Source organism: Callospermophilus lateralis, chromosome 4 (assembly GCF_048772815.1).
Source record: "Callospermophilus lateralis isolate mCalLat2 chromosome 4, mCalLat2.hap1, whole genome shotgun sequence".
Classification (NCBI taxonomy): Eukaryota; Metazoa; Chordata; class Mammalia; order Rodentia; family Sciuridae; genus Callospermophilus; species Callospermophilus lateralis.
The window spans coordinates 10,868,610-10,894,694 of record NC_135308.1 but is presented as its reverse complement, the minus strand read 5'-3'; the positions used below and the strand labels follow the sequence as shown (position 1 = coordinate 10,894,694).

At 47.0% G+C, this 26,085-nt stretch overlaps 1 protein-coding gene across 1 annotated transcript in view; it reads right to left on the bottom strand.

Annotated features, from left to right (window-relative positions):
- Ebf2 (EBF transcription factor 2) overlaps positions 1–26,085 on the bottom strand; it is a 177,177-nt gene that overhangs the window by 21,812 nt on the left and 129,280 nt on the right. Inside the window, exons 8-10 of the mRNA XM_076853569.1 lie at positions 13,487–13,604; positions 11,855–11,985; positions 10,941–11,067 (exon numbers count right to left, since the gene is read on the bottom strand). Coding sequence (XP_076709684.1) covers positions 10,941–11,067; positions 11,855–11,985; positions 13,487–13,604 — 376 coding nt within the window. The remainder of the gene's footprint in view (positions 1–10,940; positions 11,068–11,854; positions 11,986–13,486; positions 13,605–26,085) is intronic.

The window sequence follows — 26,085 nt, the reverse complement described above, 5'->3', positions numbered from 1 at the left end:
GATCTGAAGCCCGGCTTCTCTAACCCCAAAGTCGGCACTCTCCACTTTCCTACTGTGGAACTGGAGACATTCCTCCCATCACTCTTGGTGCTTCCTCCCCAGTTTTGAGACAAGGGCTGCAGACACGGAGTATGGACCCCCCCCCCCCCCCCCGCCGCCCGGGTCACCTGACTTCTCAGTCACTGAGAGTGGGAAAAGGACCCACTTGGTATCCGTCAGCAAAACAAACAGCTGTCTGGTGCTGCAGGACAAACTGAGTTGGTGACAAAATCCTCCAAGCCACTTATCACCTCATCTTTTGTGAACCATGCCCTATTTTGCTATCCAATGCAAGGATTTCCTTAGAAGGATAAAACTGAAAAAGTTCTAGCTATGGGTTTGCTCATGATGTGCCGGACACAGGTGTCAGGAAGATCCCAGGGAGGAAGTCTAGCCTTCACTCTCTCCCTTACCCCTCTGTCCCCGCCTTTCCATCTGCATGGTCACCCCCCGCAGGGGCACACTGTCTCTCCCTGGACTATGCTGTCCCACCCATGGCCCTCCCGCCACTAACTTTCTTGCTTGGTTCTTTCTGCTCTTTCTAGGGGAATTCTCAGATGCTGGGCCCCAAGCAGTACACAGAGGTGGAAAGCAGCCGACAGTTTCTCTTTAAGAGAATTTATCCCATGTGCTCTCCACTCACAGAATGGAAACCCCCAGGACAGAAGGGTCCTTTCTGGTTTATCGTTCCTGCCCTCCCCTCCCCAACTCCCCACCCCCAGGAAGAGCAGAGTATCTTGACCACACGGGGCGAGGACTTCATGCTTTAAATGGAATAAGTAGATCAGACACAATTGTCTATTTTTTTATGTTGACAATTTTGACAGGTCCCTGCCACCAGATGTCATAGGTACAAACTGTGGGAAGGGTCACGTGTGTATCCAAATGAGAGAGAGTGCAGTGAAACACAACATTGTCATCTGAATGGACAGGGAGCAAACACACACACACACACACACACACACACACACAAACACAAACACACAATCTCATTTAACCAAGCACACATTTGAAGTAGCAACCACAAAGTCAAAATGACTCAGGCTCTGTTGAGTCAACACCAAACCAAAAGAGGAAACACCACTACTTTCAGCAGCCTTTACAACATCAAGGTTGGTTTGACGACTCTCATTTGGGTTCCAAACTCGCTTCCCACTGACCAGTTGTTTCTGCATCCTATAGACCGAGCTTCTGTTGAATCGCTGCTTCCCTGCCCCATGTCCCCTCCCCAGGTCCCTGGGTGTTTCCTGCCTCTCCAGGCCTGGTGCAAGCCACGCAAACCTCAATCAGCTAATGAGGTGCCCAAGACCAGCACCAAGAGGGTCTCCAAGGGCCAGCCAGGTCATTAACCGCCACCGCCGTGTTAATTTACAGCCTTGCCTACCACGTGGCAGGTGGGATGTTGTGAAGCTCTGCCAACCCTCTGGCTGACAGAGACAGAGAAGTGCTGGCAACGCAAAAATGGAGTAAATTAAAAATACGCTTCAATCTATAGGCTCTATTTGTCTATGTCTTTCTTTAGTAATATAACATTAAGGTAAAAGGTCATATCCCCCACTGAAATATAATTTATATTTACCTTTCATTAAATAATTATGGCTTGGCATGAAGTTAAATATTACAGAAGCTAATCAAGGGGGAATTCAATAGAGAAAACTCAGACATGAGAATTTCGTCTTTGCTATACATAGAACATCTTAATCCTCCACTGGGAGTCATTTGAGTTTGCTCAAGGAGTTTAATAATACACATTTCAACTGCCACAGAATCTAAATCCCATTTGGATCAGCCTTGAAAAACTTTCATCAATACCTTGAGATTTCATAATATTTCTCCTGAGAGCCTGGATCGTACATGTCATTTCTCATTTTGATTGAGAGTATAATATACGAGGTTACTTACATATCTTGGGCCCAACAAATAGATATAAACTATAAGCAATGTGTGAAAGGTTTCCTTTTTTGAGTAAATATTACTTAACTAAAAATATCTACTGGGAACCACTTATTTAAAAAACAAAAATCTGGCAGGTGCTCAATATTAATTTTCCCAAAGGATTGATGAAACATAAATTCTATATTTCTATTTTCTTTCTTTAAGGGGAAGTACAAGAACAAGGCCACCTTACCCCAGCTATGCTTCTATTTCTGTTTCCCAAAACTATCAGGATGCCAGGCCAACGCTGCAAGGAGGCCCTGTGCTGGAGTGCTGGTCAACCCTCCATGGTAAAGCATCAACAAGGCGGGTGTCATTTTTGCCTGTGACCAGCGGGGAGTGCAGACCACAAACATGGCAAAATCATATTTGGAATTTGAGAGGAGAAGTCAGTGGGGTGAAGGGAGGTCTCAGTGCTCCATCCAGCTGCCATTCTGGAGATGTTGGTGGATCACATTGCAGGTCTGGGGTCCATATTTGTTCACCAGCAAATCTTCACTTGGGTCCTAGGATCACCATGAGGTCTATGGATGGCCATCAAGAGACCAGCAGAAGTAGAAATTCCAAGCCCCGATTGTGCATGTGCCTTCATTGGGTCACATGTCCAGAGTGGATGGTCCACCAAGACAGACAGCCCACAGAACCAGAGGACCCTGGAGTCCCAACTTTAAATCCCAACTTCTTTCAAGAATAAACAATTGAAAGAAATCTTTTTGTTTTATAAAAAGCAAAGCCAATATAAGCAAAAAAATCTATGGAATTCGACTGCCAGATAAACAGCAGATCAGCAGACGGACCTGGCTAAGCATAGGATACCTCCAATGGGGCTTCAGTCAGAGACATGCTCTCTGTTGCCAAGGCAGGAAGGCACAGAGCCACGCAGTTCTAAGATTAGTTTGGAGGCACATGGGCATGTCATCTTCAGGACTTACCTGTGCTATCCTTCCTTTATAGGGTCCATGATTTCAGAATCCTTCTCTCTCTCTCCCCTCCTGTTCCCAATCTCTTCGTCCAACCGTCTACCTACACCCCACTCCTAACAGGTCCAAAAATCAAAGGCTATATCCCCTATCTAAAATGCTTGGGTCCAGAAGCTACAGCTGGCTGTTCTTGGGATTTGCCTTAAATCCTGGCACTGACCAAGGATGCCAAGTTTACCCTGCCATGCAGGGGGCTCCGTTCCCTACAAAGACAAGTAGTTGGACTAAATCGTCTCCAGGCCCCCTTGCAAACTCTTGCATTTTATGATTCTAAGGCTATTACTTATTTTGAGTGATGAAATTCTTCTCTGAGAAGTCGAGGTGGGTGAGGTTGAAGTCTTAGGCTATTGAGTGGCCCTTAACTGTGACAAGGTGGAAATCTCTCACCACATCCATTTGTTTCAATGTAGCCAAAGTCTGGTAGAGCCAAATAGAAAATAAGAGGAATAGAGATAAGGCGGGAACACATTATTCAGAGACGGCACCTGCCTTTGTGGACACAAGAACAAGAATACGAGGGGAGAATCAACAGCGCACAAGCCAAAGATTAGACCGAAGCCTCTGATATTTAATTTTAAATGAAATATTAATTTAATATTTAATTACGCTTTGGTTTCAAGAAACACTGCAGCCGCAAGACAGATTGTTTGAAGAAGGGAGTAATATACATGGTTAAGGAGACAACTGTAAAAATTAAAGATAAATTTCAAGGGTAAATCTAAATGCCACAATGGAGCAGTTATGAGTATGCGCCTGCTCTCTGTAATGTGCGTTTAGAATATTATAGCCGGGAGCACCGGTCCATTAAGGGGCTGGGATGTCTCCAGTGAAGCAACGCTTCCTACTCCGGGGCCAACCATGGGATGTCAATCCTCAGACTCCGCTGAAGGATGGATGGGGATTTCGATGCAGGTGGGGCACAGGCAACTTCACGAAAGTGCAGGAGCCCCCGAGGGCTGTTGATGCAACCTGTTTCCAGGGTGAACAGGGAACGATTAAACCTAGGGCCAGTTTTTGATGTCTGAATTGGGTATGTTTAACTAAGAACCAGGTTCATTTCTTCAATAGGATTCTTTTTTTTGGGGGGGGGGGCATGCGTGCGGATGATGCTATTAAAAAAGAAGAAGAAGAAGAAGAAATGCAAATCGGATGAGCTATTAACATTTGAAATTCAGTCTGCACATCTGTGCAGTGCAGCTTTATGGAGGGAAGACCCCAGGCCTCGTGCAGAGCCTTCGGGAAGACACTATCTGGGGTGTGATTTGAAAGTTTGTGGCAAAATCCAGGCCTCTAGGTTCTCCCCCCAGCTGCTGCCTCTTCCTGTGGATGAACACCAGTTCTCCCAAATGATGAGCAGGGTATTGAATCAAATATTTGATTTTTGCTGGAGTAAAAGGGAAGACGTATTTGGGGGACAGAGGGTATTGCCATCATTTCTCTGGTTTCCCAGTGTGTCCCATCCAGTCCAACTGGCTTCCTTCACCTCTAAATTCCACTGCACACCTCCCGAAGCATCTGCATGCACTGGTGGCAGCTGGGGGCCATCCTCTCTTGACCCCCATCTGCAGGGTCCACGTTCCTTGGCCTTCTCTGTTTCCTGCAGAGCCCTGAGTTCTAATCTAGATCACAACATGAAGGGCATGATGTGGTAGTGCTTTCAACAAGAACCCACCTTTCGCAAGAAGACACGGAGAAAGGCCACCCAACAGGGACCAGGGAGGAGCCACCTGGGCTCTAAAGACCTGCCGTATGAGCATCTCCTTCCAGTGCCGGCCACAGTGAATTCTGCTTAGAGTTTTGTATCTATACATACAATTAGCTTTGCAAGCTATCGACCTTCCTCTTCCCAGTTAGCTAAATATATCTCCATTCTTTAGGGTAGAAAAATGGTGCAAGGAATAGTTACATGATTCTCCCCCAGAGCTGGGATGAAAATCCGAGTCTCTCCGTGCCGTTCCTGCCTCTCTACTGCTCAGCAGCAACCCTCGGGGTCGCCTATCACCTGGTGCCAAGTTCACAGGAGTAATAAGCCTGTCAAGCCTCCATCTTCTGCAAACTCAGTTATTTGTGGACAGGAACATGGCCATCACTTCGAAGGAATTCAAAGCCCTTCACAGGCTCTGAGTCACCATGTCACACTGAAAGTGAAATCTCCTCACATGGCCTGTAGAAAACCTAGGCAGAGGTAAGCCTTCTTCTGAGACCCCTTCCTACTCTCTGGCGACCCCCTGTTTCCTGTGCCCTTCTTCAGAGTACCAGCCAGGGAGACAAGTAAAACCACCAGATGAGACCAAACAGGCGGCCCCACTATCATTTCTAACAAGCTGCACAGAATCAGTAAGTCATCCAGGTTAGTGCTGAAGGGCAGGACTTTGTACTAAGACAGCTTGGAGTGAGCCTAGCTTGGTGGCCATATGCAGGTGACTTAATTTGCCTATGTGACAGATTTCTCATCTATGAAGTTGAGGTACTAATAAAACTGTCATCGTCATGGGAAAGGTGGTGATTGTCAGAGCTCCCAGGAAGAGCCTGTCCCTGTGTGCTCAGCAGACGACAGATGTGATTTCTTGAATTGCTATCATCTTTAAATGTTTTTTTTTTTTTTTTGACTGCTTCTGTCTGATGATAGAACTTATGGGAACCTTGTTAATCAACAGTTGAATGGGTAGCCCAGATTCTGCAAGGAGCCACAGGAACAATAGTGGAGAGCTAAGCTCACCTCCCCCCAGGGCCTCAACCACCTGCCTGAGCTCGGGCATCAGCAAGGGCTCCTGTGGGTGGGGCAGTTTCCACAATTACAGACAACAGCAATTCCTCCCACGAAGGCCACGCTCCGGACTCGTCTCCCTGTGGACTCCCTGCCGCCTGAAATGAAGCCAGCCAGAGCTGCCGGCACCGCCATCGCGGTAGACCCGCTGCACGGGCCTTGCTTTTCTCCACGGCTGACTCTCAGGGGAAATGTCTGCAAGGAGAGCAGAGGAGGGATCTCTTCCGCTAAGCCTAGGCTGCCACATTGCCTCTGGGTCTCAAACCAGACGGAGGCAATTGGACTTTCCTCGGTCTCATGTGGCTCTCTCAATTCTGCAGCAGCAAGCTGCAGGTTAGCAAACCAGGGGCGAAGGAAACGAACCCGCAACGCCACATGTGTGAGGAGGACGGGTTGTTTTCCAGAGCCCCGAAGGGGTGTGTGCTGTGCTTGGCAGCAGCAACCACGGGAGCTGATGATGGCGTTTGGGCTAATTACACCAGATAACATCTAATAGGCGTGGGCTCATTATGGTGGTGCATCCTTGAATACAGAACTACCGACAGCTGCTGGTGGACCACCAGGTGTGCGTGTAGAGGGGAGGACTGAAGGAGGAGAGGTTCACAGGAGCTTCCCTTCTTGCCTCTTGGTTTTTGAGTCTCCTTCTAGAAAATTCCACTAAGAATAAATACTACTATGGGGAAACAGCCCAGTCTCATAAGGAGACCAGTCTCTCCCACATGTGGATTCTTTCCAAGCCAGAGAGTCTCTGCAACAGCCTCAGGAGGTCTCCCAGATTCATTTCTTTGTAGAAAATACAGATTCTCAGACCTTCCCAGAGGGGCATGATTGGTCACATCTGGAGTGGCGCCAAGCACTAGTCTCACGGTCAGCCACATTAGGGAAACACCTGCAGGTAGCAGTCTAATTACTACCTGAGCTTTCCAGACAAAGGAAAGGAAACCCCAGGAGATCAGGTGACTTGACAAAAGGGCACACAGTTCCCCCAGAGCAGCCTCCAGGAGCAGCTCTTCTGTTCCCCCAGGCCCATCCTCTTGGACGGCTCCTACCCAGAGGGCTCAGCCTGCACCCACCAAAGTTTGCTAGGTGGCAAGGGTTTCTCTTTTCCTCTGGGATCCGATGGGTTTTTGCACCTCACCGTTGGAGCTGAGTTTTGTCTAGGCCTGCAGGGACCTCGGAGCACCCACCCCGCCAGGACGCACCTGCAGAGGAATGAAGGCGCTGACTCCCAAGGTGCTCAGAGAGCTGCCCAGGGTTTGGACCTCAGTCCTTAGAGGACAGGCCCACTACAAATCCAACAGGCCTCCGTCCAGCTTCCCACAGGGAGACAGTCACGACCACAGGGCCAGCTGGAGCGAAGACCCAGGTCTGGGTAGAGCTCTCTCCCCTCCGGTTCCCTGCCAAGTCCCTGCCTTTCCACCATCAGACGGAGACTGAGTGAGCTTTCATGATGGTCCTGCCCATTCATTGGGAGAAACAAGGACCATCAACCCATTTCCTGTGGGTGGGCCTGGGACCCTCATGGGTGGCATTGGCTTCTGGTCTCCATGAACAGGAGTTGAATTTGGCCAGCAACCTTAAGGCGGACGTTTCTCGGTGAGTGACCAGCCTCCTGGGCCATCCTAGGCGGTGTCTGCACGCCTGGCCTCTTCTCAGTCCCTGGCCTCCCCACCCTAACTGCCCCCTCCGGCCTCCCCACTCAAAGGCATCTTCTGTAAGAAGCGTCTCTGGCTGCCTGGCTGGGCAGACATCTGAAAGATCGTTTACTGGCGTGTGCATCTTTGGTATTTAAACATGAGTGATGCTAATTTTTATTAAATTTTATTCTTCTAATGTTTAATTAAAATTATTTACTTTTGTGAAAAAAAATAGCAGACACAATAAGCAACACGAAAATTAGTTCAACTCTGACACTCAGAAACCACCCCTGCCAACTCAGTGGCCCCGGAGTGCCTTCTGTACAATTGCTCATTTTTCAAGTCTATGAAAACCGGATCGTCCTATCCATACAGTTATGAAGCTTTTTGAGAACATACATCACACCTGTCTCTCCTGTAAGTATCCGTCAATGGTATGTTTTTAATGTTTAAAAAGTGTAAAGATGTTTCGTTATTTACTTAATGAATCCCCTAATGGACACCAAAGATGTTCTTAATTTTTTCACTGCTATAAACAGTGTTCCAAAGAACAGCCTTGAGCAAATTCAATTATTTTCTAAGTATGTATTGCTTAAAGTAGAACTGCGGGGTCAAAGGGCACACGTATTTTTTAGGCTGGTACCGCCGGGGCCCTCTTCTCTCACCATCTACCCTCCTACCGTGGGGCGTTAGAATCTCCACCTTTTTCTAATTTTGCCAACGTGGATATTTTTTCATTTGTTTAAGAAATAGCTTTGTTAACTAGACAAAGAAAAATTTGTGGTACTCTTAAGAGTTGCCTTCATTTGCATTTGTTAGATTATTAATGTGGTTGGACTTTTAAAAATGTTTATTGCTTCATTGGACCCCTGAAATAACATATATAGCAACTGATGCCACTTGCTAGCTTTCTGTGTGGGTATTTGCTTTTTTCCTCCCTAATTTGCAAGAAATACAGCGTTCACCTCTTTATCACAATGCGTAACATGGCAGTAGATAAGAGCAGGCATGAAAGAAATTTTGACTGACTGAACAAATGAATGAATCTTTTTATGTGTGACACAATATATCCTACAGAGTAGACACATTCCCAGTTCATTCTATCCTTTTGACTTCATGCCTGGCTACTTTCACATGAGAAATTTCATTTTTATGTCACCCCATCTTTTCTGCATTGTATCTTTGGGGTCAAGACAGGTAAGGCTCAACGTGATATGATGTTTTGGATTATGATCTTTTGAAATATCTGTATTTTTAATTGAACTATTTCATTTGAGTATATTTCAGTTTGTCATGTGAAATCAGAAATCTTTTTCTTTTAACTATGTCTTCACTGGTTGGCCTGATATTTTGGTATTTATCCACTCAACACGTGCAAAAACAGTTTGTTTTCAAATTTTCTCTTCTGTGGCGTGACATTTCTGTTTCTGCAGAGCCCCATATTCTTTTAATTATTGAACCTTAAAATAGGTTTGAATGTCCAGTAGGGCAGGGCTCTCTCATTTTTCACAACCAAGTGTTCTTTTTTAACACCTTTCCAGGTGAACTTTGTAGAGTCTCCCCAAACGTCCTGTTGGTATTCTGATTGGCGTTGTGTTGAATTCGTTCATTAATCGACATCTTTACGATATTAAACCTTCCCACCTCTCCGCCAGCTGCAAGTATTATGTCCTTCCTCTGAACTCCCTTAGCACTTTCTACCTTTAAAAAAAATCACTTTCTAGACTATACCCACCCAATTTTTCAACCCTGAAACCTGAGCATCGCCCCCTTCCCTCCCCTCCCCAACTTTCACCCCATCCCATCCATCATCCCCATCAGTGCAACCGCCTCAATTCCACCCACTTCTGCCTGTCCCCACCATCAGCATGCTGGCTCAAGCCACCATCATTTCTGGTCTGAGCCAACACGCTGGCCTCCAACTGACCTCTCTGCATCCACATTGGCTTTTGAGCCATTCTCAGCACTGTGGCTGGAACAACCTCTTCAAGGGCAAATCTGATCGCAGCGATATTCCCACGGCTGCCCGTGGCACTTAGGGAAGAGCTGAGCAAAGGGCCTGGATGCATTGTGGCCCCTGTTCCCCCTTCCGGCTTGTACCCAACTTCTCTCTAATTCCTTCTTTCTGCCTTGATCACAGTGGTCATCAAATATATGGTGCACTCTTTCCTACCCCGGGGCCTTTGCACGTGCTGTTCCTCTGTCTGCACTGTTCTGAGTTCTCCCCAACACCTCAGTTTAAGACTTGATTCCCTCAGTACATACTCCTAGAATCCTATACAGGTCATTTTTAGTACTCATCACCATTTCAATTCCTTGTTTAAGTCAATTTCCATGAAAATACCAAGGATAACCATAAAGACACTTCTGATAATAAACATTTTTTGAATAGTAATCTATGGCTCCTTCAACCCCCTCTCTATCCTGAGTGTTTTATGTGAACAGATGTGCTAGACCTGGCTACCAGCTCTAAGAGAAGGTGGTTCAATTTTCAGAAACTTTGTGAGCAGGCCAATGTCACACAATAGTTTGAATTCAGTAAATGCTACAAAACAAAACATTTGAACCCCTCTTTGTTCCTGTTAAGCCTTTACCATCCTGCCACCATTACCATGCACGGTGTCAATCAGTCTTCTCAGCTTGGAGACGAAGGTGGTCCGCTTTATAAGATGGGGAAAAGAATTATTTAGAAGGCCAGCGCCGCTATGAGTCCAGGCCCCTAACCCAGGGGCGAGAGCCGCCCAAGGTCTCGGAAGGCAGGACCCTGCAGGTCTTGGCTTTAACCCTGGCCTTGCGACCTCAGGGGGTTCCCGTTAGAAGCCCTTCCTTCGGACCTTTCCTACCTCGCCCGTCATGGCTCCTCTACTATCGCACCAAGCTTGTTCCCACTTCCCAGTCTGTGATCCTGGAAGGGAAGGGCCTTGCAGGTCCTGGGACTACCAGTAAGGTTCCAGCGAACACCAGGGAATCCAACAGAGAACAGCCCGCAGAGCTGCCGGGGGCGGGGTGGGAGTCTAGGGGAGGGGGCTGGAGAGGAGGCAGAGAGGAAAGGAGGGAGGGCATGGTTTCCACGCTTGGCCCAGTCCTGGGATTCAGGTCTCTGCTCATCAGAGGCCCCCACCTGTCCTACCCAAGGCCTTCCTTCCTTCCCTCTGAAATCACCTGATTTATTTTCTTTCCATCTGTCTCTCCGTCTGGAAGGTAAGATGGGCACTAGACTTCACTACGACTTCCCAGGATAAGTGTGCAATACATACCACCCTGAAGGAGTGGAGGAAAGGTGTCCCTTTGGGAATCAGGACACTAACTTTTTAAACTGCAATCACAATAGCAGAGAGGAGCAAGGTGTTCACTTCCAAAACAACCAGCCACGACCATCCCTAGACCAGGCCGAAGCTGCTGGAGTAAGATACACATTTAGAATTGAGTCCACACTTTCCCCTTTCAGTGTCGAGCCCTCTTCCCACACCACTGGAAAGACCCAGGAAAACCAAAATGGTTTCAAAGAGGGACGCCGGGCACCAGAGCCAAGGTGAGCTGGAGGCCAGTCTCCCCCTCCCCCGACGCCGCTCCGTCACCTACCTGTGTAAATGAACCTTCCCGGGGCTCCTTTGCAGAACTGTTTGGATTTATAAGATAATGTCACTTCCACTACTCCGGGGATGTGCCGGGGAGGAGTCTGCACTCGGATGGCATGAGGGGTTATGAGCTGAGGAAGGAACAGGAAGGGACATGAGAGAGCCGTTAGACAAGCCATCGCCAAGGGAACCGCCGCGGTCCCCCTTACTGATCCGGCCATCGCTTCTTTTTTGCTGTGTGTTCTGTTGTTTTTCTGGCTAGAACAGCATCCATACCCAACTGAGAGAATTGGGGAATCACAGAAATAAAGGAAGAAAGAAAGAAAAATAGCACTGCATAACCCAGAGACATCCAGCAGAAATATCTGGTGTGTTTCCAGTACATTTCTGTGGACCTGAGTCACAGAATTAGATTATGCCTATGCAGAGACCCGTTGTCCTGATTTTTCTCCCAACGAGCATTGTGGCAGGCGCATCTCTCTGCTCCTAGATCAGCAGAAGTTCTTTCAGACCATGATTTTCAATGGTGGAACATATTTCATTATTACTATTATTATTTCTACTGTGCTCTTTTAATCCAGTGTGTAGGCTCTTTCTGATTTTTCCCAATTTTACCCAGTACTGCAATGGGTGTTTGCCATTTTAACCATGTCCCTGCATCGAGCATGACTTCAGGCCTTCCTATCCTCATGCCTTGCTCATTCTGTTTCTCCAGATAAAAACCAACTTTGGGGGCTGGGGCTGTAGCTCAGTGGTAGAGCGCTTGCCCAGCGTGTGCGAGGCCCTGGGTTCGATCCTCAGCACCATGTAAAAGATAAAATAAAATAAAGGCATGTATCCATCTACAACTAAAATAAATATACATATTTTTCAAACAGATCTTTGGGCCAAAGGAGAGGAGAGGAGCTGCCTGCCTACCTCGCTCCACACAAGCATGGTGCCAAACACCACTTGGAGACCGTCGAAGAAGTTGTCGCCGATGATGATGACCATGGCCCCTCCTGTGGTCCAGCCTTCACTTGGGCTGATGGCTTTGATGCAGGGGGTCGCTGAGAGGAAAGGAAAGAAAGAGTCAGCCCTGTCCTCGGTGGTGGGAGTCGGGAGCTCTGGGAATGGCCGTCCTGGGAAGCTGTTGGCCATTCCATGAAGTTCAAGTTGAGCTTTCTCCACCTGCCGTCCTCCCCTAATTGGTTGTTGGTTGGCACCCGGTCATTAACGCCCTAATGAGCTGACCATTATGTAGGAAAAAGCGAGACACTTAGCTAATTGTGCAAAGGGTGTTTTGAAAACTCTGTTGTTTTTGCCCATATTTTTATAAGCTGATCACACTAGAAAAGTGTAAATCCCTTTTCTCTCCCCACCTCCTCTGCCCCACGATTTTTAAAATTTACAAGGCCCATTAATGCCCTGGGCGGAGAAGGAGAAAGCAAGCTCCATCATAGCTAAAGGGTTTTTTTTTTTTTTTTTTTTCAACTCAAGAGACAATTTCTAATCAGTCTCCTAACTTGTGGGAAGGATTTTCCTCCCTTTGTCCATATGTCTGAGGTCCCTGGACTTCACATCCCAACAGGAACCCAATATGGTTTTCAGGCCATAACTAAAGTCAATCCATCACTCCATTGCCAAAGTTGACAGGGTCAAAGGTGGAGGAGAACTTTGGCAGGACTCCAAAAACATGAGCCCCCTTTGAACAGCCAGTCAATCACATCCAATCAGTCAAAAGAAACTCGAGGGGCTCCCAGCTCTGAACTCTGGGGTTTTCTTCTCTCCTTTCAGGGCTCACTGTGGGAGCATTAACACCACTCCAAATTCTTTACTGATTCAATCATTTTCTTTCAGTTCATTAATTCCTATTTAAAATGATACAAGATACATTTTAAGGGCCGGGTTGGGGGTGGGGACCGGTGGGCAGCGTCTAGCAAAACAGCACATTCTAATAGTAGCCTAATTTGGTTATTCGTTCTAGATCAGAAGGTCTCCCCACACTGCAAGCCGGAGAGTCCAGAAGGAAGGGGAACGAGCGAGATGGAATTTACTTAGGTTTGTCAGTTGCGTTCATCGATACACTTTAATTTTTTGGACAAGTTGAAGTTTAACAGTGACCAGTATTTCTAATTACTTTAATGCACTTGGAAAACTACCCAGAGCAGCCCACGATTTCTTCTTGTCCAAGCAAACAAAAATCAATTAGTGTCAGTTTCATTCTGCACATTGTTTTGTTTTGCTCAGAATCTGTTTAAGGGCACATCTGACACTTATTCATACACGTCTGGCACTGCAATGTTCCTGTTTAACTAAGATGTCATGGGCCTACATTTGCCTGAAATGCCCGTCTAGCAAAAAGAAAACAGAGCAGAATGGAAGAGGCTAGGGGCAGCTGGGGGGCCCGGCCCCGCCCGGGGCAGGCTGTGTTTACAGCTTCCCTTACAAACCCACACAGCTCAGTGGACTTTCCCCACTCTAACTCCCACTTGTAAATTGGAAATTCAAACCAGAAAATCTGTGGAAGACTTTGCTCGTCTGCCGTGCTCAGCCGACAGCCCTACCCACCTTCAGATGGGTCAAGCCTCCTGGCCCTCCGTCCGTGCTTGGAGTTGTTGTGCACGAACATGTTGTCGGAAACGGCCAGCACGTGTCCGTCCACGTTCACCGTGGTCGACAGCACCACCTGCAGGGTCAGCATCAAAGGTGGGTGAGTTTGGCGTCAAATCCCAGGCGCTTCAGGGTTCTGTTTGGGCACACTTCCTTGTGACACAGGGGACAGGGTAGGACTCAGGGATGGACATATTCTTCACAATTCAACAGGGGCTCCTCTTCCCATGATTTAGAAGAAGCTGATGGAAAGATGGGGGCCTGGTCCCCCTGTGGTCGTGCATTCCTATTCAAACCCTGCCTGGGTCGCCAAGTGGGAAAACGGGCCCTCTGCCCGCGAGTTCCAGGAGCCCAGTTCTCTGTGGCAGGCCCAGACCATCCTTCTGAGAAGGGCCTCCAGCTGCATCATCACAAGGTGCTGGCTGCATGTGACCCAGAGGTGGGCAGGAACCGCCAGCTGGAAGGTCACTTCTCCACGCTGGGGAAGGGGCTGTCGCACTTCAAAGATGCCCTGACATCGTGCTGGGCATCGGGATGCTGGCCGGCCATTGTCTGTGGCACCCACCCACCCACCAGGGCAGAGCCGCAAAGTCTAAAGACTGTTGGTGAGAAGATTAGGGTCTCAGAATGGAGCACTGAAGGCAGCAGAACATTCCGCCGTATCTAGCTGGAGGAAGGGGAAGAGGTGGGTGTGGAGTCCTGGGTGAGCCTGGGTTTGGAGTCAGAACTGAATCCAAGTCCCAGGCTGCTGCTCTCTGACATGAAACCACGAACAAATTACCGAACCCTTTTGAATCTCAATGTTTCTCATGCGTAAAACACAAACAACGCCGCCTATCTCACAGGGCCAAATGAGATAAAAGGAGGAAAAATGAGATAATACGTTGAAACTGTTCAGCACAGCGCTCCTCCGTGCGTGCCAAGTGAGGATGAGTCCGTGGGCTCTCTGCCCCGCCCCTGCCTCCTCTGACCAGTCTGAAGCCACACAGACACTTCCCCGGGAGATTTTCCCATGGTCTAGCCTCTGGGCAAGGTTCTAGAAAGGGGCACAAGGGGGCTGGGGACCAGCAGTTAAGAGCGCGGCCCCCACCTTCAGAGAGCCACTTTCAGGCTGGAGAAAGACACTAACCCATGAAATAGGGAGCAGAAGGGAACTGAATTGAGGTCCACAGAGTGCAACGCAGATCTGAGTGGGCGAAGTTCAAAGCGGCCAGGGCCAGCAGGGTGAGGCAGAGGAGGGTGACCTGCCACACTCACCCCACCCAGGGAGCTGAGTGGCCCAGAATGCAAGACAGCTTCTCAGCTCATGTCACTTTTGCACGGTGATTTTTTTTTTTTTTTTTTGAGAAAGGAACTGGGTATATACAAATTCATGCATATGTATAGACCTTTTGAGAACCAGCATTGAATAGGTACGTAATGACAAGCCATGTTTCAAAATTATCCCTCCTGCCCACACCCCAAATGAGATTTGTCGATATTCTACTTGTAATTGTTCTGCCAACCCTTTCCTACTTCCCAGATGAAGAAGGAGGGGAGGGGCTTGACCTTGCCTTACCTCTTAATATGACAGAATTAGATGGCATTAAAAAAAACTTTTTATTATGAATAATTCCAAACAAAATAGACTAGCATAATGAATCCCTAGGACCCAACATCCAGCTCCAAGAGTTATCAAAATATCGCTGATCTCATTTCATCTACACCACTGCCCACGCCTCACCAACTAGTCCATAAAAGATGATGACGAACACAGATTTGGGTTTGCTCTTTTTAGACAAAATTAACATGTTGTGGAATGCATGGAACTTAGCTGTAGAACTGACAGTTTACACAACTCTCACGACTCTCACGATGTGAAATATGCCCTCCCTCCCGCTCCCCGGAAATTTACCTTATGTCCATTTGCAGTCGATTCTAACCCCACCTTTCACAAAGCAAAACTTTTCTGATTTTTTTTTTTTTTTTGGCCTATGGAGTTTTACATGGTAACTTTTAACATTTTTATATTTATAATGTAATAGGATTGAGAGAATCCCTAGGACCCATGAGTTCACAAATCATGCCTCACTCCGTGGGCATGATGGAGCACATGTGCGGTTTTACATGGACATCAGTGGGCTTCCATCATTCAACTCAACAGGCATTCGCCGGGCTTCCTACTGCACACCAGGTATTACGACAGGCCCTGGGGAGGCAAAGAACAGACTCCAAAGGACCTCGGTTGTCACTCAGAAAATTATCACCCATATAATTGCTCACCATTCGGGGACGTAGCCTGTCTCGCTCAGGGTCTGTTTTCAATTGTGTCTGTGGTAACATGGGAGCATCTGGGAAAAGTCCTTCTAGATAGTTCCTATCCTGTGAAGGCAACCACCAAACAGAGACACCCACCGCGGGTGGCAGGCGCACCCAGGCACAAGCTCTTATCGGAGAGACCTCAGCACAGTCGAGGGAGGGATGGGACCTCACGGCCCCAGGGTTCAGGTGAGTGGAGGGTAGAAGCCAACACCTGGGCGCGTGCTTACCCTCTGGAAAGAATAGGATGAAGAGGGGGGAAAGAGGAACTGGACCACTCTTGCAAATCGTGTGTGCAAGTGGGTCTTCAGAGGCACAGCTCTCGGTGCTGGAAAACAACTCAGAAATCCCCCAACAAGGATGAGAGGCCTTCACCCCCACGAAGCTGTCCTGGACACGCTGCGGGAAACCCCAGCTCTGCCCGAGGATGATGCAGATGTAAGGAGCGCTCGTTCAGAGACCACTTTAATCCATTCCACAAGCTCCTTGTCATACCGCCCATTAATGCTCCTGCCACGAAATATGGGCCTTTCCCGAGCCAGCAGATTTCATCATTGTCCATTTGGGTGGAGTGAGACCTAGTTCCAAAGTGAACATTTCCCGAATGACATACCCTGGTGGTTCAGATGCACTTCATTATTTTCTATTAACAATGGAAATAAATTTTAATCTCTTGCTGGCTAGCGCCGGCCTCTCATGACAGCAAGGGAATTAACCTGAATTATTTCAGTGTCTGCAAAATTTATTACAAGATTTTAAATTACGTCCAAATGTATGTGCGTGCGTGTGCGCGCGCGCGCGCGTGTGTATAGACATGAGGCAAGTTCCAGTTTTTCATATTCTAAATATCTTAGGCTGTGAGGTACCTAGAAAAGCCTGCTATTAAACTGAATTTGCAAAATGTAATGGACTTAATCCACAAACCCCGCCGCATGAAACCAGGCATGCTGGGCCGCTGCTGCTTCTCTACACGGGGACTCACACTTAAAACACTGATTTCACACACATTCCCTCGGCTTCTGGAAGACTGAATAACATTACGGAGGCGAAGATACATTTGGTTTAGTCAAAGCTTCGAATTTAACTTCCTTCACCGTTTTCTGATGAACGATGACAACACTGATATTATTCTATTCGGAGAAGTTAAAATTTCTGAATGTTTTAAGACGAAAGGAAGTGGAATGTGCATTCCAACATCATCTCGCTCCCAGGCCTTCCCCTTCCCCAAGCCAACTTCTTTCCCCTAGTGAGTATTTCCTGGGTCACGAAGGCTGACCCTTTCCATCTGGAATCAATCCGTCAACCCCTGACAACTTCCTGAAACACCTCACTCCATTTCCTGTTCTCTCCCCCTTCTCGCTTTCCCCCTGGTTTGCTTCACTCTTCAAAACTGCAGGCCACAGCAGCTTAATGTTAGAGGGTCAGGCACAGTTAGACTCCAAAACACTACACAAGGACACCTTTGACCTTCAAAAATCTTTACATCTTAGCTAAACAAATCAAGGTCAACATTTCTTACCATTACCTTGTTAACTATTTGTATGCATCTTTACCAGCGGTCCTGGGATCATGTAGCCATCAATATCACTTGTTCTTCTACGATCAAAAACTGATCTGTTTTAAAAGTAGCAAATTTAGCAGGGACAAAAGGTGTCATTTGAAGGTACCTGAAGCTAAAAATCGCCAGCATCGTGGCAAACATATGGAGAGTATTCCATCCCAAAGAACTTCCCTGCCTCATCAGTGCCTCCTGCCACCTCACCCTGATACCTCATCTCCTCTAAGCCTGTCACAGTCTCCTGGTGCTGCCATTCTGCTGGCGTAGCCCTAAAGAATGCCAATTAGGAATACAGATGTCCATAATTTGTGAGGGATGGACCCCGGGTTTTGCTGCTAACACTAGTGACAAGTTTCATTTACTCCTCAGCCTTGATACATCTGTATTGTAGCTCCAAGCTCTCATGGCAAGTCCCCTGGACGGGCATACCAGCTCCCTGTAGCTGTTGGGTCTCCTCCACAGAAACATTTCCATTCAACACAAAAGCTACAGGCAATTCATTCTCAGTGACACCTTCAAGCCAAGTTTCCAGGAGGGCGGAGTTGGAATCAACTGAAAGAGCCTGCATCTTTTTAAGTGAAAGTGGTTTTTTGCTTTTTGCCATTTCTTATTTTGTTGGACTGTGATCTCTCAGCCTGGGGAGAGGCCAGCTCAGGGACCACAGACCAAGTGGAGAGTGGCGGTGGGAGGTTTCGTTTTGAGTCACCCAACTATCAGGCAGTATTTTGCAGAAAGAGAAACACAAATAAAAAAACTTGTCCCTCCCTGGAAAAATACAAGGAAGTTTTAAGGAGAATCTATGAGCATGTTAGCAGTTGGCAAAAAAGCACTCTCGAAAACTGATGGGCTTTCTCGAATTCTATTTTTCTTTTTGTTACCCAGACGTTCTCCCACATCTCTCTAATAATTTATACAAAGCAGGAGCTGAGTTGTAAAGAGCTCTCTCCTGTCCATAAAAGGCCACTGTGGGAGTCACCCTTAGGTGGACACATCCGTGAACCTGCCTATGAGGCTAATTTTCCAACTGAGGAGCAGTTTGCTTGGTATCAGAATGATATTGGGTGGGACGGGGACTTCCACTCAACCGGCTTTTCCCACCATTGGGTTATTCTGATGTCTTGCTCTGAGATGTCCTTGACTTTGGGAGCACCGCACGGCGTGGTTGCTTTTATTGATCCTTCTCAAAGTTCCAAGTGTCTGATTTCGGGGAGTCTGAGGAATGGCCAGCTCAGGGCCTCCTCCAGCCAGCCCGTCTCAGCTCACACCCAGGGCTTCCTACAGACTCCCAAGTCTCACACGAGGAGGGTAAAGAAGTCAGGATGAAACACGTGTGGGATGACTAAGTGACCTGCCCTCAGAAACAGATGACACCTCCATTGTCTGGAGTCAGGGGAATGACACCAGCTAGAGACCTCCCCCTGTGGTCCGAGCTCCTGCTCTGGATCACACCAAATTCTGCCATCCATCAGAGGCAGGTCCTGCCCCTTCAGTGAGGGCTGTCCACCCCTCAGCTCCATGTGGGGCCTCAGGAAAGCTGTTCCACATAGCATTTATGGCCCACTCGATGTGGAGGACTCCCTGATACCCCACTTACGAACATGCGTACACCTAGCTAAATAAAACGGTCTCGAAAATTCCTGTTATATTGCCAAGTATGGAAAAAAATTCTTTATGACATTTTACATCTGGAAACGGAATTAAATTCATGATGTGCTTTTCCCTTATAACTGTTCAGTTGCTATATATGTTATTTCAGCTTTCCCAAGGCATAACTGTTATGTGGGATTTTATTTTCCACCTGTGGAAGGAGGAGAGACATAGAGACCATTAAAGCCACAGAGAAAATCAAGACAGACTTCTGGCTATCGTGGGCAAGCTCGCTGGGAGTCCACATGGTGAGGAGAAACAGACGGTGGGGTTTTTATACACTGGCTAATCGCACAGCTGACCAGGAGAATCCAATGACAATGACAATGACAATGTTTGTCTAAGCCTCCATTAATTCGACCCGGGCTAATCACAAACAAATTGGCTACTGCCTTTGGTTTCTCCTCACCACTTTATTCTTGGCACACATCATATTTTCGAACCAGATTTAAAGCCCAGATTCTTCTTTGTTACTGGACTCCAGAGTCTCCAAAATTACCTTTAAACACCTACCCCACAAGCATGGATTTTGTCATTTAAAAAAAAAAAAAAAAAAGGAATTCCCAGAGTTCCTAGCGCTAGCTGTTGTTTCCCATTCCCCAGGGCTAAATTTCCTGTTCAGTCAAGTATCAAGTCCCAAACAGGAGAACACAAAGTTGGTCTCCATGGAGACAGGCGCGGGGCATTCTGGGATGGTTGGTACCAAGGGAGGGGGACCCGAGAAGGTGGGTAAGCAGGCAGCGCTGCGTCCCCATCACTCATCAGGTATTTATGGAGTTCGCAGGCCCGGCGCTGCCTGCGGTGGAAGTTTATAGAAAACATCGTTGCTGCCTCAAGGAGTTTACTGCGGAGTTGATGGAGCAGAACAACACCAGACATCATCAGAAAATATCACTGCACGGTAATGGATCACGGAGGACTGGACCATGTGGCCATTGGATGCTCTCGGGGGGCCAAAGGTAGGAGGAAGCAACCTGAACTCAAGAGCAGCAACAGACATTTTCATGGAGGAAGCAGGAATTGAGATGGACCTTGAAGAAGTGAAAAAAAAAAAAAATTGAGTGCACAACTCAAGGCAATCGAGATGGTGACTCTGGAACTTTTTAAAAGAAATTCCAGTCAACGTAAGTGGAGCCGAATGCCCAAGAGCTTTCTGCTGGGATATGTTGGCAAATTTGGCTTCAGGGTCAGGAGGGAACACTAAAAGAGCTGGCTTTGTAAAAATCCAGTTGGATCTGTATGGAAATAAAGCGCAGGTTTTTAAAACCAGCTTTACATATCCCCGGGGAGACTGATGGTCCTTCACCTGCCTCACCTCAGAGACACAATCACTCGCCACTTCTGCCCCACCTCAGTTTCTTCCGTTGGACCCATTGCTTTTCCCATCTGAAATGTATGCCAGCCCGGAGGAATGTTAGCGCCAAGGGCCGTATTTTACTAGCAGAAGTTAGGGGAGCCCCAGGGGAGCCGTACAGCACAGCTGATGCAGTTCTCTGGCTCCATCATCTTTCACCAGGGAGCCCCCGAATCACCTGCCATCCATCAAAAATCAGAAGCCCCTCTGAGCAGCTGAGGAACCCATGCACTCACACTGCAGAACCAAGAGAGCTCTGTGTTCCAGAAAGTTCTGTATCTGGTTGCACTGGCATGGGTTCAAAGGTAGGTTTTAGTGTTCTTATTTGAGTCCCCTAAAATAGTTGAGCATTTTGGCATGTTTCCACCTAACTGCCAGTCTGCGTGGCCCTTTCCTGAAAGTTACTTGGGCCGCTACCCGTTTTCACGTCTCCCCCTTCTCTCCCACAAAGAACTCAAAACACATTTCCTATGCGAGTCAATCAAAATTTGTAAACCCCCTGATTCTTTTCCAAACTGGAGACACTGAAATCCAGGCATGAGGAGACAAAGGGTCATTCCATCAGAGAAATCTTGAAGGAATCCACAGCAAGCCTTCCCCCAGCTTAAAGCATCAAACAGAGTGAAAGACACTCAGACCCTCAGAGTTTTCTTCTGCCTCCAAGTAGATAATTATCGTGTTACTTTTTTTTTTTTTAACTTGGACTATCTGGTTTGTTTTACCAGCAGATAATGGACTCACCTGTTGATCAGAGAGGCCATAAGTCAAGTGATTTTCATTATGTGCTTTAAAACTGCTGCTCAGTAGCACAGCAACTTTCAAATGGTGGGTGAGATCACAGAGCATCTGGGCAGCTCCCAAACCGAAAGATTTGAACTGAAGAAACCTGCAGGCAGCAGCTGGAGCTGTATTAAATTCTTACCATTTGGAGTTCATTTAAACGCTCGTTTCCCTCTTCAGTGGGTGTGAGAGAAACATTCAACATTTTTTATTTAAGGAAAATAGATGGTGGTGCCATTAAAAAGTTTTATATAAGAGCTGGGGGTTTAAAAAAAAAATCATAAGGGGTTGTTGGATGGATCTTGGCCCCATGCCAAGACATGAGTAGCCGTGCCCTTTGCTCTTGTATCGTTTAGTAAAACAGACTAATGGCTAACGCCCAGCTGTGTGCACTAGGTGTCTTTGTCACAGACGTTAATTTCCCCATCCTTCTTGTGCAGCGCAGGCACCCAGTGTGGCGGAGCGCAGGCGCGAGGCAGCCTGGACCGTCCAGCTACCCCGGGGCTGTCAGTCAATCCTTTGGGGGCAGATCGAGTGAGACCAGTCCCTTTCTCTCCACTACCATACATTCCTTCCCACTTCCTCCTAGGTCTGCTGGACCTGCCAGGCATGTCCCCGCCCCAAGCACCAACCCTGCCCTCTGCCCTGGGGAGTCCTCCAAGATGCCTGCCCAGAGGCCCTCTCTGGTGTGCATGAATCCTGGGGCCACCATCGGGCAGTAGCAATCTCTCCCCACCTGGCCCCCCAAAACGATGTTCCTGTCATTAGAAATACAGGCATCCTTTCGTTAAAAATGACTTGGAGGGGCTGGGGATGTGGCTGAAGAGGTAGCGCCCTCGCCTGGCATGCGTGCCGCCCTGGGTTCGATCCTCAGCACCACATGCAAATAAAGATGTTGTGTCCACCGAAAACTAAAAAATAAATATTAAAAAAAAAAATGACTTGGAGATTGGACATGTATCAAGGTCTTCAAAGCCAAAATGGCTTCATGCACAAGGTGGTTCTGCCCTTGGGATGGAAAACATCCCCCTCAGCCCTCTGCGGTGAGCATGCCTTTTACAAACTTAGCCTTTTTGAAGCCACAGGTTAAAACTCGGTACCCAAGTCTTTAGACAGTCCAGGCCCCAGGAAAAAGTCTGACATTGTAGATGATGCTTCCAGAAGTGCTGAACACCTCACAAGAGCAGCCACGCTTGCTATTATGGTAATGGTGCTGTCCACTAACTCCCCATCACCCACCCTTGACCACACTGCTAGGTTCCAAGGGGCTCCACACAGGTGACAGCACTGTGCTGAGGTCCACTGTCTGCAGGCAAGGTCCTGGAGGACCACCGAGAAGCCGACCTCTGCTATGCAGATCCCTGTGGTGTTCTGGGTTCCATGTCTCTCCTCCAGGAGACGAGCCTGTGCAGGTGGGAATTTTATCTGGGTTGCTTCTGCTGTGTTTCCAGCACCTTGCACAGTGCCAGGCACATGGAATGTCTTTAGCAACACTGGGTAGCAGAATGCATAATGGAATGGCACATCTCGAGTTTTAATCTGGGCACCTGCCTGCTTACCTATGCAAGAGTTAGCAAGAGTGAGCCCTAAATTATTGTGTGTTTCTACTGTTTTTGTTTCTGTTTTTATTTTTTAGAATTTGAATGTGGGAAATGATGATGTATTTGAGTCCCTTTTGGGGCATGATTTTCTCCTGGACTTTATAATGGCCACTCTCACATGGCAGTGAAATAAAGAATGGGGTTTGTTACGCCTTAACAGAGTGGTCAAAGCAGCCAGGCAGGGTGGTGCGCAATGGTAATCCCAGCAGCTTGGGAGGCCGAGGGAGGAGGATCTCAAGTTCAAGGCCAGCCTTAACAATTTAGCAAGGCCCTAAACAACTTAGCGAGACCCTGTCTCCAAATATAATATTAAAAAGGGCTAAGAATGTGACTCAGCAGTTGAGCACCCCTGGGTTCAATCCCTAACACCAATAAATAAATAAATAAATGAACAAACAAACAAATCAGGGAGGCACATATTTCGCTTTCTTTCCTTCACTGAGCTGTTAATCAAGGTGTTTCTCTTCATTGTTTTATTTCAAGGAAGGCAGAAGTGATTTTCTACATGCATGTATTTGGATACGTTGGGAGTCCCAGAAAACTTGAATTGTCCTTTCCTCCTTTTTTCCTTCCCCTCTCCTCTTAAAAATAAATAAAACGTACCAATCACCTTCGAGCAACACACAGAATACTGGAGAGACAGTGGCCTGACAGTGTGACACAGGCACAGGAGAGGCCTGAGGAGAATGGGTGCTGGCACAAAGGAGCCAGCGGTGCTGCCGGAAGCCAGGAGATGCCTCACCAGGGATGTGACCGGCAGCTGTGGCCTTGAGAGAGGCTCCAGTTAGAGGGGGTTCTCAGACAGAGGAGTGAGCCCATAAGACGGTCCTGAGAGAATGGACGGTAGTGGCACGCACAAGCGGTGGACCTCTGGGAGCTTCAGAGATGGGCCTGGTGGAAGAGTCTCCTGGTAAGAAGATCCCAAAAGCATCTCCCCGGCCGTGCCTTCCAAAACCTGAGCTGTGTGTCCTTAGCTAGTCCACATCCATGACATGCTTTAGAAGATGACTTGACATTAAAGCCAAGGGCAGATTAAACAAGGAAGGAGGAGAGGGGCCCACCACGGCTTCTGGGGAGAGAGAAGGATTTAACAGACACTTCGGAGGAGGAAGCAACACTTTAACAATGAAACAGGGGGAAATGAATCAGGGGTAAGAATTGAGTTGTTTGAATATGTGCTCATTAGTCTTGGGAGGGAGATGCCCAGGAGAGAGGCCGAGCTGTAGATTTGCAGCTCCGAGAAGGAAGAAATCTGAGGATAGGGATGCAGGGATCAACTGGGAGCAGAGGGCTTTGAAAGCCCAGAGTGCTTCCACCAGAACGTCAGAGTGGGCAGATCGTCACTAAGGGTCAACTTACATTAAGGACGCCCACGCGGGGTTGGATGGATTTCTTGACGTCAGGAACCCATGGAACCCTAAGAGATGTTTTAAGAGGTCTGGGAAATCACTGAAACTTTAAGCAAAACTTTCTTCAAATACAGTTTCTCATTGGGATAGAGATTACAGCTCTTACTAGCTTCTCAGAGGGATTTAGACCAGAAAATGGTTAAGACCCATTGTGTTTCACGTAAGTATTTTGTTATGTCCTGTCCTACTTAGAATTTCAACTGAATTAAAGAGGACTGGTTCAGTCTCCAAAATAAGCTTGGTATGATTTTGGTCTCATCTAATTGTTTTTGAGAAAGCAATCCAGGTTTACCCGTGTTCCTGAAGTAGAGTTCATGACTTTGTTAGAATGGCCTGTGTTCCTATTCTGTTTTGAACAAATCATCACCAAAGAATCCTTGATATTAAGCCAGTGTTTGATCATGTAATAAAAGTAATGAATTGAAGTTTGTCGACATGGTTAAAAAACAATTTTAACTTTCGTCATTGTGAATGAGATATGTATTCCAGGAATTCCTAAAATTTACTGTCCCTTTTGATCACTCTCCCCACCACCATGAGTGCCTACTGCCTCTGGCTTTGCTTCATGTTTGTAATTTGATCCAAGTTTCTTAATTGACCGTCATAGCACATAGAAATGCCTCCTCCATAATAGCTTTCTCCATGTAAAAGAGCTCTCACCGAAAGATATATTCTTAATAGAATCTGAGTACAACAGAAAAAATTGCCAATTCTTTTATGCATCAAAGGACACTGAAGACATGAAAAGGTGAACCATAGAATGGGAGAAAATGTCTGTAAATTACATATCTGAGAAGCACCCGATATTCCTAATATATAAAGAACTCTATAATTCAACTACAATGGGAAAAAGTAACCCAATTTAAAGTTGGCAAAGAACTTGATAGATATTTCTCCAGATAAGACTCACGTAGGAATGGTAAGTACAGGAAAAGAGGCTCAGCACCTTTAGGCAACAGGAATAGATAGAGCCACAGTAAGACAAAAACCACTGTATTCCCACAAGATGGCTAGATCTTATGAAAATCAGAAAGTAAGTGTTGTCGAGGAGTTAGGAAATTGGTACCTTACTGGTGGGAATGAAAAATGGTAAGGCCACTGCGAAATACAGTTTGGTAGTTCCTCAAAAAGTTAGAGTTACCATATGATCCAGAAATTCTACTCTTCGCCATAATCCCGAGAGAATGACAACATATGTTCACGAACACAACTTGTGGACAAAAACCCACAGAAGCATTATTTAAAATCACCCTAAAGTGGAAACAATGCAAGTGTTCATTAACGAAATAGTGAATAAATAAAAGATGATGTATCCAGGCAATGGAATATTATCCCACTGTAAAAAGAAATGGAGTATTGAATCCTCATGCATAAACCTGGAGAACTTACGCTAAGAGAGAAGCCAAGTGCAAAAGGGCACCTATTGTAGGGTTTCATCCACTTGAAATTTCCAGAATAGACAAATCCATGGAGAAAAGAAGTAGAATTAGGAAGCCCGGGATAACTTTCTGAGGTTATGAAAATGTGCTGGAATCCAATGGTGGAGATGGTGGCACGACACTGTGAATGTCCTAAAAGTCCCTGAACTATACACTTTAAGGTGGCTAAAATGGTGAATCATATGTTGTATGAATTTGACCTCAAGGTCAAAAAATGCCTGACAAAATTGATCTTTAGCTTCTACCTAGAAATAACGCAATCTGCAAACTTGGTTTTGACAGTTCCCCCGCCCCACCCTTGCAGAAGTCAAATATGCTCAGATGGGACGAAAATCCCTCATCGTGTTGGGGCAGCAACATTTATTCTGAGCCAGAGAAAAACTCAGGCACAAGTGAAGAACTGGAGAAGTGAATTTCAGGTGAGCATGCGTCAGCTTCGTGAATGTGCTTCTAAAATTGGGGAGAAATAAA